Source organism: Ascaphus truei, chromosome 3 (assembly GCF_040206685.1).
Source record: "Ascaphus truei isolate aAscTru1 chromosome 3, aAscTru1.hap1, whole genome shotgun sequence".
Lineage (NCBI taxonomy): Eukaryota > Metazoa > Chordata > Amphibia > Anura > Ascaphidae > Ascaphus > Ascaphus truei.
Window position 1 is genome coordinate 425,500,077 of NC_134485.1, and position 13,067 is coordinate 425,513,143.

The 13,067-nt window shown below is 43.8% G+C and overlaps 1 protein-coding gene across 1 annotated transcript in view; it reads right to left on the reverse strand.

The window, feature by feature from the left end:
* Positions 1-13,067, reverse strand: part of ARAP1 (ArfGAP with RhoGAP domain, ankyrin repeat and PH domain 1) — a 407,404-nt gene that overhangs the window by 175,283 nt on the left and 219,054 nt on the right. The window contains exons 7-12 of the mRNA XM_075593271.1: positions 9,260-9,329; positions 6,335-6,455; positions 5,499-5,692; positions 2,586-2,692; positions 1,573-1,772; positions 781-866 (exon numbers count right to left, since the gene is read on the reverse strand). Of these exons, the coding sequence (XP_075449386.1) occupies positions 781-866; positions 1,573-1,772; positions 2,586-2,692; positions 5,499-5,692; positions 6,335-6,455; positions 9,260-9,329 (778 nt within the window). The remainder of the gene's footprint in view (positions 1-780; positions 867-1,572; positions 1,773-2,585; positions 2,693-5,498; positions 5,693-6,334; positions 6,456-9,259; positions 9,330-13,067) is intronic.

Sequence of the window (13,067 nt, forward strand, 5' to 3'; positions counted from 1 at the left end):
GCTTCTACACTTCATAACCCCACACCCAACGTCACAGACCGTGTCCCCTGGCAGGTACTGGTGGAGATGGAGGGGTGGGGGAGATGGGAAGCTAAAGGGAGAGAGATAGGGGAAAAAGTATGCAGCCAAACCATTGATTTCCTATGACAACACCACACCTTGCAAAGTCCCCGCACCTATAAGGCTGCGCTTACAGTCCCGGTTACAGCAACGGCGCACTGCGTCAAAACAAGTTGATGTAATCCGGCGCGTGCGCCTATAGTGGGCGCGACACAGTGACCAAAATCGCTGAAGTCAATAGAATTAGATTTTTTTCGGCGATCGCCACATGACATCAGCGGCACGTGAGCGTTTCAGCCAATGAGGGCGAACCACTCACGGCCACGCCTCCGCCACGCCCCCCCGGTCGCCCTCTCTTGTCTCCTGCACTATAAGCAGGAATCTCTATTGCAACGGCGACGGATGACGTCACGCGGTCGCCGTAGCCAGGACTATAAGCGCAGCTGAAGACTGAAATTAACATTCTGCGCTCTGAGTGGCTGAATTCTCTCTAAGATGATTGGTGGAGCTACACATTCCATCTGACTTCTGTGCTATTCTTGCGCTTTGATTGGTTGAACAAACCCTCCTTCATTGGCTTGGCCCATATCCGTGGCTCCATACTAGTAGGACAGGAACGGTACAAAACACAGCGCTTCCTTCCTTTGCTGGAGATCTCTTACACTGAGAGGCTTCACACTTCTTCAAACACATTGGCCAATATACAACACAGCACAGTACCTGTATTAGCTCCTCCGTCCAGACCTTTTTGTCCATCTTGAGACTCCGCACTTTGCTGATGCTGGGACCCAGGCTTCGGTGCTCTCCTGAGGATTTACACAACAAGAATCCTTTCTTAGAAACCCTGTGTATGAATTACCCCATTCCCTGATTGCCACAGACTTTGCTGCACCAGCTGTGTAACACAGAAAACATAATGCTCTGGGGAAACACCCACGTGTGACATGGGAAGGAAACTAAAAAGGTGACACATTCAGCTCGTTCAATCGTATTTTGTTATCCCAATCTTTGCCTGCAGCATAACCGCCGCATGTGACTATGGAATAAATTAGGCAGATTTGGCCATTCAGCGATTATTGTGCTGTAACTGCTACTTTAGTGGAAAATAGCAGCCGCAGTCACTGGGAATCAACTGACCACTATCACCAAAAGCAGAGAGCAGAAGAGGGAGTCAGCACCTCAAATCTGTGATTCAGAGGCACACTCTGCAACACTATTCACCGCCCCAGTAGGTATCTCAGATAAATAAGAGACCTGTAATGTTTTACTAGCTTGGCACATTATAATATTTATCTATGATGAACTCTGATGCTGCTCCACTGAAAATTATCACAACATACAACACAATGTTACTTCTCCAGGGCCAATATGGCTGCTACAACTATCTACAACTATGTGGTTACAACTAACTACAACTAAGTGGTTGGAAGTGGTTGTACTTTCAGCACCTATGCTGCTCTAGTCATGTGATGACTGGAAAACCCTGGAACAACATGAAGTGTCAGCCCTCACCGGCACATTTTTTGCAGATGACCACACTCAGGTTGATAGATGCCCAGTCCGGGCTGGGCGAGTCACATTCGGCACAGTGCTGGTTCGCTTCCACCAACCAGATCTTCCTGGCTACTTCCAGGTTGGAAAGAGCTTCGGCAACAGACTGCTCCATGGCCTCTATCCACTCCCCCTTCTCCGCCTCGCTCTCCGCTGAGAAGCTGGAAAGGAACAGGTTATCAGAAGGGCCAGTCCCATCTACGCCCGTAATGAACCAATGTGAGCGACACAACATCAAATGTGATTGGTTACATGTAAAATGATTGGCATCAGAAAAACATAGGTTTTTGTAGCGTTCGTATAAATCCTTGGAAGATTTCGTTTTGCAATCTTTACCAGATTGCTTGAGGTAATTTATATCTGCAGCGCAATTGTCAGTCTCAATCTTTCTTAACTTGATTATTTTATTTTGTGTAGCACTGACTGTATACAGAGCGCTGTACAGAGAAATGTTGTAGGCACGAGTCCCAGGTTCTTTAACTTCAATGGCAGTGACATTACTACTGAACTAATCCTTCCCGCTACTGTTAGCACAGCAGCTAAAGGTGAAGCACGATGATTACCTGCCGAGATACGAATTTCAAAGGACCAATCAAAAAATGGAACAGTACCGTTCTCGCTTTGTGACTGAACCTAAAAAGACAGTTACATGCTAAATCAGTGTTTTTCAACCGGGGTTCCTAAGAACATTTGGGTTCCCCGGGCATCCCTAATGGGTTCCCTGCAATTTTCTGGTCCTTTGAAAATTGTATCAAATATAGAAGAATGTACAATGCATCTGATCACAGAGTTGCTATTTGAGATGGTTGGGGTTCCTTACAATGCATCTGATCACAGAGTTGCTATTTGAGATGGTTGGGGGATCCTCAGAATTTCCCTTGGGGTTTTTTAACCAAAAAAAAAAAGGTTGGGAACCACTGTGCTAAATTGTGGAACTGATCATGCAACTCGGACTTCACAGATAAAGGTCTCACCTGAAAGTCTTGTACGGTGTGGTCAGGTCGAAGCTTTTCCTATCCGTATCCTTCACGTTTCCGACGTTCATATCAATGGACGTTATCCCGACCCCGTGAGAGTAATCCTGTCATGTGGGGGAAGACGACAAGTTTAAAGCGGCGATCCCCACTTCTAAACATTTTCTATTTTTTCTATGGCAGGGGTTGTCAAACATTTCCATATATAAGTATATACCATATCTCAGAAATACTGAGGAAAGTCACTTCAAAAGGTACCACCCGTGTTTGAAAAGCAACATCACAACTCCACCGAAAGGAGGGAGCATAAGCACAGAGGCATCTGTCACCAAAAGTAAAGAAACTGTATTAATAATTCATTCAAATGTAATATTCTTCAAGCAACAGTGTGATCTTAGCATTGCTGAGCTCTAAATCCACAGCATTTGTGGAGTCCCATTAATGTGCAGTAACACTCAAAGGGAAAAACCCTACAGTCCTCGGAGATGTGCAATATATCAAAAAGTGATTGTGTGCTCAATGTCAGGCAGTAGCTGCAAAGCTGATAGGATAATATCATGCATAAAACCGGGAACAGATGTAAGGAAAGATAGCATCATTTTGCCACTGTATAAAGCATTAGTAAGACCACATCTCAAATATACAGTTTTGTGGACCGTTCCATAAAAAGGCCCTTATGGAACTGGGAAAAGTGTAGAGAAAAGCCACAAAACTAATAAAGGGGATGGAAGGTCCGACTTAGGAAAGGCTATCCAAATTATTTGTGTCTACCGGTACATTAGAAAAGAGGCGTGTAAGAGGGGATGTGATGACTATTCACAAGTATATACAAAGTCAATACTGTACAAGGAAGTTTCATAGGAACTTTTCATCCGAAGGACAGTACATATGACTCAGGGCCTTCCCTGGAGATTGGCAGAAAGGAGATTTCATAAGCAAAAGGTCTTCTCCAGTAAGGTCGGTTTAAATGTAGAATGAACGATTCACAGCGATTTGTTACGGCAGATGCAATAGGAATCTTTAGGAAAAGGTTAGATAACTTTTTAACAAGGAATGGTATACAGGAATATGCCAAATAAGTCAATATAGGAAGGATCCGGGGAGAAATCTGATTGACATTACCGGAGTCGTGAAGGAATTACCTTTCCCACTTATGAGACATACGGTAATTGGTAAATGTTTCATAGGTGTTTTTTTTTTTGTTTGCCTTCCTCTAGATTAATAAAAGTATAACTATAGGATGAGTATTTTAGCTGATTAAATGCTAAATTAGATCAGAATCGATGGACATATGTATTTTTTCAGCCTCCTCTCCTATGTAACTATAAGTTGCTTGCAGCAGTACTATAATGAGGCGGATCAAACACCTTCGCAATAAATGGCGCAGGCGTGCGTCAATTAAATCTGCCAGAGGTCAGTGTCAAAGAGAAACAGCTGCACGTATATGCCACATTTGCTAAGTGGTGCAAAATAAATTGTTTGCTCTGTTGTACACTGCAAATTGCCCCGTCTTTGTACATCTCCAGCCGTGTTTATAGAGCAATTCTCAGAGGAACAGGCAAGACTCACGTACACTTTCATTGTGTGCAATCATCCGTAAACAGACATGCCTTATATCGGCAGCAATAGTAATAATATGGAACAAATAACACATAGAACGCTTTACTCAGCCGGCGTATTAATACCACTGAATGTTCCGGCTACAAAAGACTAGCAAGGGATTTAAAAGAGGACCAGGCATATTTATGTGGGGCAAGTCCACACATGGCTACTAATAAAATGGATGAAAATCCAAGCTCTGTGATAGGAGAACCTTGCTCCATTGATGCCAGTTATCTACTCTCTTCAGCAGCTTCCAGCGCCACCACTGCTAGGGACAGCATACTGTGCATGACAGCCCAATTGGTATAGAACAGGGGAAAGCGACAGAGAAGCCCAATGCTACATCCAATATGACAAAAATACACAGAAAAATACTTATATATTCTCTTGAAAAGGGGTCATTTAGTTTAACCCTTCGGCCAAAGCATTGTAAGCCTGTGAGCCACGACAAGGCAGACACCTGTTCGCAGGTCCTAACACTACCAGATAAAATACTAATATACCTCTATTAGGATTAAAATTCTCATGTACCTCTATTAGGAGGGAGAAAGACAAACATTGGTTCTTTATCCAGTAGAATGAAAAAGACCTGCTGACCTTGTTGTGGCTCGCAAGCTTACAACGCTTTGGCCAAAGGGTTAAACTAAATAACCCTATTTCAAGAGAATATATAAGTACTGTACTGTGTATTTACAGTATGTCATATTGGATGTAGCATTGGGCTTCTCTGTCGCTTGTTGTATACATGTGCCATGCTCAATAGCTCTCCTTTATGACACTTATATACATATATATTTTGTGGGGGCTCGGGGGTTCCTAAAATGAGCTTGATGGGGTTCTGTGTGTTGTATAGAACAGGGGTAGCCAACTCCAGTCCTCAAGGGCCACAGGTCAGGTTTTAAGGATATCCCTGCTTCTGCGCAGGTTGATCTGATTGAGTCACCTGCGCTGAAGCAGGGATATCACTTATACCTGGCCTATTGATGGCCCTTGAGGACTGGGGTTGGCCACCCCTAGTCTAGAATAATATTGACAACTCTAAAGTGTTTAACTTTGTTTATCTGGCTCTACCGAGTACCATTTTTCAAAGATACTATAAGCTCCTTTCATGACAATGTCAGAATTTCCGGGTCGGGATCATTTATAGTGCCGGCATCGTAGAAATACAGTGATTGCCACAATCATGTCTCAAAACAAGATCTCCTATTCTAGAGACCGAGAGGAGACTGTGATGCATTTATAGAACTGCAGGCCCCTCCAGCACGATAGAATTTAAATAGACGTCTGACGCGCAGTCCAGCTCACACAAACCTCAGTGTTTTTGTAGAGGTAAACCTTGTCTGCAGCCACCACCACAAACAGTTTGGGTTTACACCCCTTCATCTCCAGGAGGCCAAACTTGTCCACCGTCTCCGGGGTGCAAGCTGCCGGCTGGGTGAGAGAGAGTCGGGTTCTCCTTTCCTCCAGGACCTGCTGGAGGGCTCTCACCCACTCATTACGATCCGCTGCCAATGGAGAGAACAACGCATCGGTTACTCCCTCTAGAGATGTAAATAGGACACAATCAGGTCCATGTGTGTGCAAATGACTCCCTGGGAAATGCTTATTTTCCCCCCTTTAATAACAGAAATTTGAAACGACGACATTGTTGAAGGCCTACAACTTGAAGTTTGACACTCCACTCACTTTAAAACCGAACATCAGGAAAGACCAGGGAGGACGGCGACTTGTGGGCGAAAGTACGAGAGTGCTGGGAGGTATTAAACAACCTTTCTGATACATCAAGAGTATCGAGAAGGTGCATTTCATGGAAGGTACAGTAATGGTCTGGAGATCAGGGGAAATACTTCTTGATGGAAAGGGGAGAAGATACATGGAGATACTAGCAGATCTAGTGGAGACTAATATAGTAAGGGAATTCAAAATGCTCGGGGTACACAGAAGAGTAGCCTAAAAATAGGGAGAAGACTGTGATCAAATGCAAGGGTTTAGATCCCTTAAGTAAAATAGGCAGCCGAGGTGGAAAAAGCCATCCTTACCTGCTATTATTTTATATACTTTTACCAGTAAACTCCCAATTGGCCACTGGTATGTAAGTGTGATTTCTATGATGCCACTTCATAGGTTCAAAGATATGCCACACTCACCGTCACTTTCTGACCGGAAGACAAAGTTCCTGTTGGAGGTAATGACCTCGAATTTCTGGTCTCCACTGGAGGTGACTCGAGATATTGATCTGGTCTTGATGAACCGTTTAGAGTACATGTCCTGAGACAAAAAAAAAGGGGGGGATATATAAAATGTGAGGTAGCCCTTCGGGAATGAAGATTTGTCACAGTCCTGGTCAATATTTCTCCAGATACCATCCTGAGTTTAAAGAGATGCTTGGATTTGGTAACTTAAATATCCTGATATGTTCTCACATGAAGAGAAATTGCTCAATGTGTCATGCAATCACTTGTTATTGCATGTGGTAAAGGTAATACTGCTCACGCAGCTTTAGGCTCTACCTGGAAAGGGAGGAAGCTACAATGAAATATTTTACATACACATTTGCATGTCCACATACAGTTTCAACGTTGTTTGATGCTTCGAACACTGCATCTTTAGGAACCTGTTTGAGGTGTGTAGATGGGCTCCTAACTGTTTGGTCTTTACTGCACCCTGTACGGAGAAGAGTCTCTTGCTTTTTTACTCGCCACAACCTCTCGTTTGCCCCTTTTGTGAGTCAAATGAGACAGTCAAATCAATCCCTCCACCCAAATCTCTCCAAGCGCCAAAGTCTAAGGAGAGTGACATGTTTAACAGGTTACCTACAGCGGTTTGACTCATTTAAAGTATTTATATTTAGGTTTAACAATTCCACGGTGAAGAAACATTTTGTGGTGGGTGTACAATGTTTATCAAGTGTACAGGCAGTCCTCGGTTATCCGACACAATGCGTTACTCAAAATGGCGTTGTAAAGCGAAACACGTTTTCCCATAGGAACACTGTTTAAATGAAAGGTTCCGTTCCTGAAGGCATTTTTAACACTAAAATACACCAAATATTTTATGCAGGCAACATGATATGCAGCACACACATAAATTATATAGTGTATATACTGTATTATATATATAATATAACATAATAAATAATGTATTATATAGTATAATATAATATTATAAAGTATGGTCATGGTATGGAGATTTGCACTCACGGTTTAGTTCAGAAGGCAGATGCTTGTCCCATACGTAGCATATAGACGTGTGGTAACCAGGGGATCCCGATGACCAAAGAAGACAGCACACTGCAAGGTTGATAGCAAAAAAGTGTATTTTGGAACACAAGGCCGCCAACGTTTCGGTCCTCACAACGGGACCTTCCCCACTGCCCTGAGGAAGGTCCCGTTGTGAGGACCGAAACGTTGGCGGCCTTGTGTTCCAAAATACACTTTTTTGCTATCAACCTTGCAGTGTGCTGTCTTCTTTGGTCATCCGGATCCCCTGGTTACCACACGTCTATATTATAAAGTATAATATTATATATATACGCTCTTACGACGCTTTGTAACGTTGTTTATGTGAATGTGTATATATATATACACACATACACAACGTTGCAAAGCGTCGTAAGAGCGTTGGATAAGCCGTTTTGGCGTTGTAAAAATAAACATAGGTATGCATTGCATAGCGTTGGATAAGCCTTTCGTTGTAAAGCGAAGCGTTGTAAAACGAGGACTGCCTGTATTCTGGTTACGCAACTACTTATCAGTCTACAGGCACGTTGTTTTCTATTGGTTCTTGGTTTGTAAAGTAATTATTGTATAAAGCTATTCTAGTCAAACAGATAAACATAACAGCTGATAAGCATGAATTTGTCCGATCCTCAGAAAAAGACGCCATCGTTTTTTTTTTACAGGATACAAATAAGTAAAACTGTCGATTTAAAGGAGCCATTCCCCCTTACTCAAATGTATTTCAATTTTTTTTTTCTTGGTTTTTTTTACAGAATCAAAACCACGGGTCCTCCGGATCGGAACCACGCTATTCTTAGCTCCGAGTCGACAAGATAATTACTTCTTTATCTGTCAATGTTTCTGGTGCCTTTGGAGAAATCAATATGGGCACCATCCAAGCCTCAGGGGTCAGAGCATGACATCACAAATTCCTATTGGACAACCCCAGAGCCATCTTTAATTTGACACGGTTTTTTTTGACCAGCACAGAAAAATATAAATACAAATGTGGCCAACGTCATTGAAACCTATAGCAAGCTCCAGTTGGTGAAATGGCGTGTTGGAAATAAACGTTTAACGAGTGTGTGAGAATACAGATTCTATGTTCCAATAATTATGGTTCGACACAGGCTTCTTTGCAGTTCCAAACATTATTTATTCTTGAGGCATTTTACAATACCCAGCATCAGTTAGTATAGGCAAGAACAGGTTAGGAATGGAGAACAGAACAGAAAAATATATAGCAAAGTCTACTCTCCATTGCTAACGTGCCCTTGCCTATACTAACTGATGCTGGGTATTGTAAACTGCCTCAAGAATAAATTATATTTGGAACTGCAAGAAACCGGTGTCGAACCATAATTATCAGAACAAAAAAAATCTGTGTTTTCACACATGGAATAAACGTTTATTTTCACGTGTTTGCCCCGCCCCCTTCTCACACGCGTCTGGTTCAGAACAAAGGCAGCTACTCCTGTAGTGCGCGGTGTATGTCCTGCTGCACCGCGCCACCGGTGAGGTTGACTACTTCTGTATCTCAGTAACTGAAGGTCTCTGGAGAAAAGAATAGTGAGGTTCAACTCTGGGGGAAACCCCTGTTCTCATGTAAAAGTAAAATCCCAAAATGTGGGGGTTGCTACTTTAAAAGGGACCTTTCTCTGGAAGCCAGTTACACTGATAAGCTGCTTAAAATAAGTGCTCTGAAACTGAGACTGTCCTGACTTTAGATCCTTTCATTTCAGATACTGCCCTACTGTATCAAGCAAAATGCAGCTGAAAGGTTAACTGTGCCTTTGTCTTTCAAAATCCTTAACGTTTTTAAAATATGTGCTTCACCATCATAAACAAACGCACCTTGTCATTGTCAGAGTATCGGAGGTAGTCCGGATCCAACTTCACCCATCGTTTCTGGTAAATGTAGGACCTTGAGATCGGAGAAAACGAATAATAAGACCATGCACGAGCATTCTAGGGTTTGTTATCCATTTGTTACATTTCAACCCAAGAAACCTATGCAGAACCCCAAACTACACATGATCCCAACATCCCTCCAGAGGAAGAGATAACCTTGTATCTGGGCTTGGGGGGCCATTTGTAGAAGAATATGGTCACCTTGCTACAGAAAGCTGTGATGTCCTCGGAAACAAATGGATCAGAAGAACTCAGCTTTAATTTTTTTTAGGCATCTACAAATCTAAATATTTCAGGAACTAATGATGTAGTGCATGACATTTTCCCCTCAGATCACACAACATATCCCAGAATAACTCATAGTAACAACAATAACTCAATATATCTCACCGTATCACACCAAATAGAAAAATAAACCCTCCTATGGGTGTACTGTGTATAATATCGCGACATACTACAGCAGAGATCTGTGGGTCTCCCACAACTCCAGTGGACAGTTAGCTCCCTGGAAAAGGCATTCCAACTTGAACTGGCAAAATCGCAGTTTAATGAATAACCCCCATACAATTCGATGGCAGATACGAACGCCTTGGCCTACCTTCTCTGCCCATCACTTGCTCCTAAGTCCCAATGTTCACTTTCTATCCGCACTGGATTAAAAGTCCCTGTATTCTCATGTGTGTGTGTGTGTGTGTGTGTGTGTGTGTGTGTGTGTGTGTGTGTGTGTGTGTGTGTGTGTGTGTGTGTGTGTGTGTGTGTGTGTGTGTGTGTGTATATATATATATATGAGACCACAATAATTTGCTCTTTCACTTTCTCCTATTGGAGTGTCTATCTACACTCTGATACCCATAGATCCCAATACCTAACCACGGAGGGAGACAAAAAGAAAAAAGGGGGTAAATGAAAACAATTCAGAGGCTTTTAGAACTCCTGATGAAAGCAGCTTGAGATCTCCCATACTACACTCGAAAGACGATATGGAAGGCCACCACGTGGGCGGAATCTTAAAGAAAACGTGATCATGTACCATAAATTCATATCGTCACAGATGTGTTCCCAGACTGAGTGAATATCAAATGTGCAAGCTTTACTGACAAACACCTATCAGTAGACCCTCTGATGAAGTGCTGTGGGCAGCGTGGAACGCGTTAGGCTACTTCTTGTGTGCGTTGGATCCATGTACACTTCTATGAGTTTGTTAATAAAACTTGCAGAGTTTGATATCCGCTCAGTCTGAGACCACAATTTGCCTCTTTGCACGGAGTGCTACGTCACCACGTTTTCTTCTGTTCCATTACATGAGCCATGGGAATCTCAGATCCCAGCGCCTGAAGCAAGAAGAACGCCATGAGCCATGTGGTGGGAATTGCAAAAGTAACGGAAAGTGTATTAAAGCGAGTACCTCCGTTTAGTACGTACGATTTATGGTTCATGGAGTGCCTACGTTTTTCTCTCCAATGTGGAATCTTAAATAGGAAGATTTTAGCGATTACAGATAGTATTAGACCTCAGTCACTACACAGATCGGTCATTAATTATAGGGAAACGGCACGTCATCGTCTTCATTCAGATCAATGGCTGTTCCAGTTTTTATTTGTCCAATGAACCTATTTACCCAGTAACAGGCACTATCTCCTCCCTACATGCTGTCTCTATCCTGTTTATTGCTGTAGATGAAACCTCAATTGACTCCCAGTGTGCCCAGCTAGTATGTCTAGAAACTGGGCGATCCATCCTGCTTGTACAGATAGTCAATTTGTCTTTGCTAATATGATCCCTAATGGGTTTTGTAGACGCCCCAATATAGCACAAACCCCAAGGGCATTTAATCAAATACTCAACAAAAGAGGAGGAGTTGCACATAAAATGTTTCTTGATCTGTGGATGAGTAAAAGATTCCCCACCCGTTACATTATTACTTTGTGCACCACTTAGGGGGTCATTCTGTGGTGTCCAAAGCAGCCATTCTGGACATTTTTAGGTGAAAATTCCCATTGACTTAGACATGTAAATGCCCAGAAAATGTCACGCCCCCCAGTTTGCGCATAGGGTTGCCAGGTGTCCGGTTCTGAACCGGACAGCCAGGTATTTTGCCCCTGCGTCCGGTATAAAATGAAAGGTAGTAATGGACATGTATATAATAATATAATAATAATAGCATGTTCTTATTCTTGTATAGCGCTGCTAATTGTACGCAGCGCTTTACAGAGACATTTTGCAGGCACAGGTCCCTGCCCCGTAGAGCTTACAATCTATGTTTTTGGTGCCTGAGGCACAGGGAGATAAAGTGACTTGCCCAAGGTCACAAGGAGCCGACACCGGGAGTTGAACCAGGCTCCCCTGCAGCAATCTCAGTGTCAGTCAGTGTCTTTACTCAATATGTCCGGTATTATCTCTCTCTGAACGAAGGGTGGATGTGGGGGGGGTCGGCAGCCGGTCAGAGCAGTTGCTGCCATGCCCGGCTCTCCCCAGCTGCAGGCTTCTGTCTCCCTGTCTGTCCCACGCTGAGGTGTCTGATGCTGACGTGCGCCGGGTCCTCTGACGTCAGCGCCGGAAGTCAGCTGGGCTAAGCTTTCGGTGAGCGCCGGCGTGAGAGGGAGGCCCGGTGCGCGTCAGCATCAGACACCATGGTGTGGGACAGACAGGGAGAGAGAAGCCTACAGCGTAGGAGAGCCGGGCATGGCGGCAACTGTCCTCCGCAGCCCCTGCCCCCCTCCACCGCCTCTGCCCCCCTCCACCGCCTCTGCCCCCCCTCTGCAGCCCCTGCCCGCGCTCCGCAGTCCCTATCCCGACCTCCGCAGCCACCACCCCCCCTCCGCAGCCCTTCCGCAGCCACCGGGCCCGACCTGACACCATCCCCAAGGTAAGTCTGAATTTTATTGGGTAGGTGGGTGTATTTTGTATATGTATTGGAGAGGTGGGGGTATATTTTATATGTATTGGGGGGGCGTGGGGGTATATTTTATATGTATTGAGGGGGCGTGGGGGTATATTTTATATGTATTGGGGGGGTTGGGGTATTTTTATATGTATTTGGGGGGCGTGGAGGTATATTTTTATATGTATTCGGGGGACGTGGGGGTATATTTTATATGTATTTGGGGGGCGTGGGGTATATTTTTATATGTATTCGGGGGGCGTGGGGGTATATTTTATATGTATTTGGGGGCGTGGGGGTATATTTTTATATGTATTTGGGGGGCGTGAGGGTATATTTTATATGTATTTGGGGGGCGTGGGGGTATATTTTATATGTATTTGGGGGGGGCGTGGGGGTATATTTTATATGTATTTGGGGGGCGTGGGGTATATTTTTATATGTATTTGGGGGGCGTGGGGGTATATTTTTATATGTATTCGGGGGGCGTGGGGGTATATTTTTATATGTATTCGGGGGGCGTGGGGGTATATTTTATATGTATTTGGGGGGCGTGGGGGTATATTTTTATATGTATTCGGGGGGCGTGGGGGTATATTTTATATGTATTCGGGGGGCGTGGGGGTATATTTTATATGTATTTGGGGGGCGTGGGGGTATATTTTTATATGTATTGGGGGGGCGTGGGGGTATATTTTATATGTATTCGGGGGGCGTGGGGGTATATTTTTATATGTATTGGGGGGGCGTGGGGGTATATTTTTATATGTATTGGGGGGGCGTAGGGGTATATTTTTATATGTATTGGGGGGGCGTGGGGGTATATTTTATATGTATTCGGGGGGCGTGGGGGTATATTTTTATATGTAT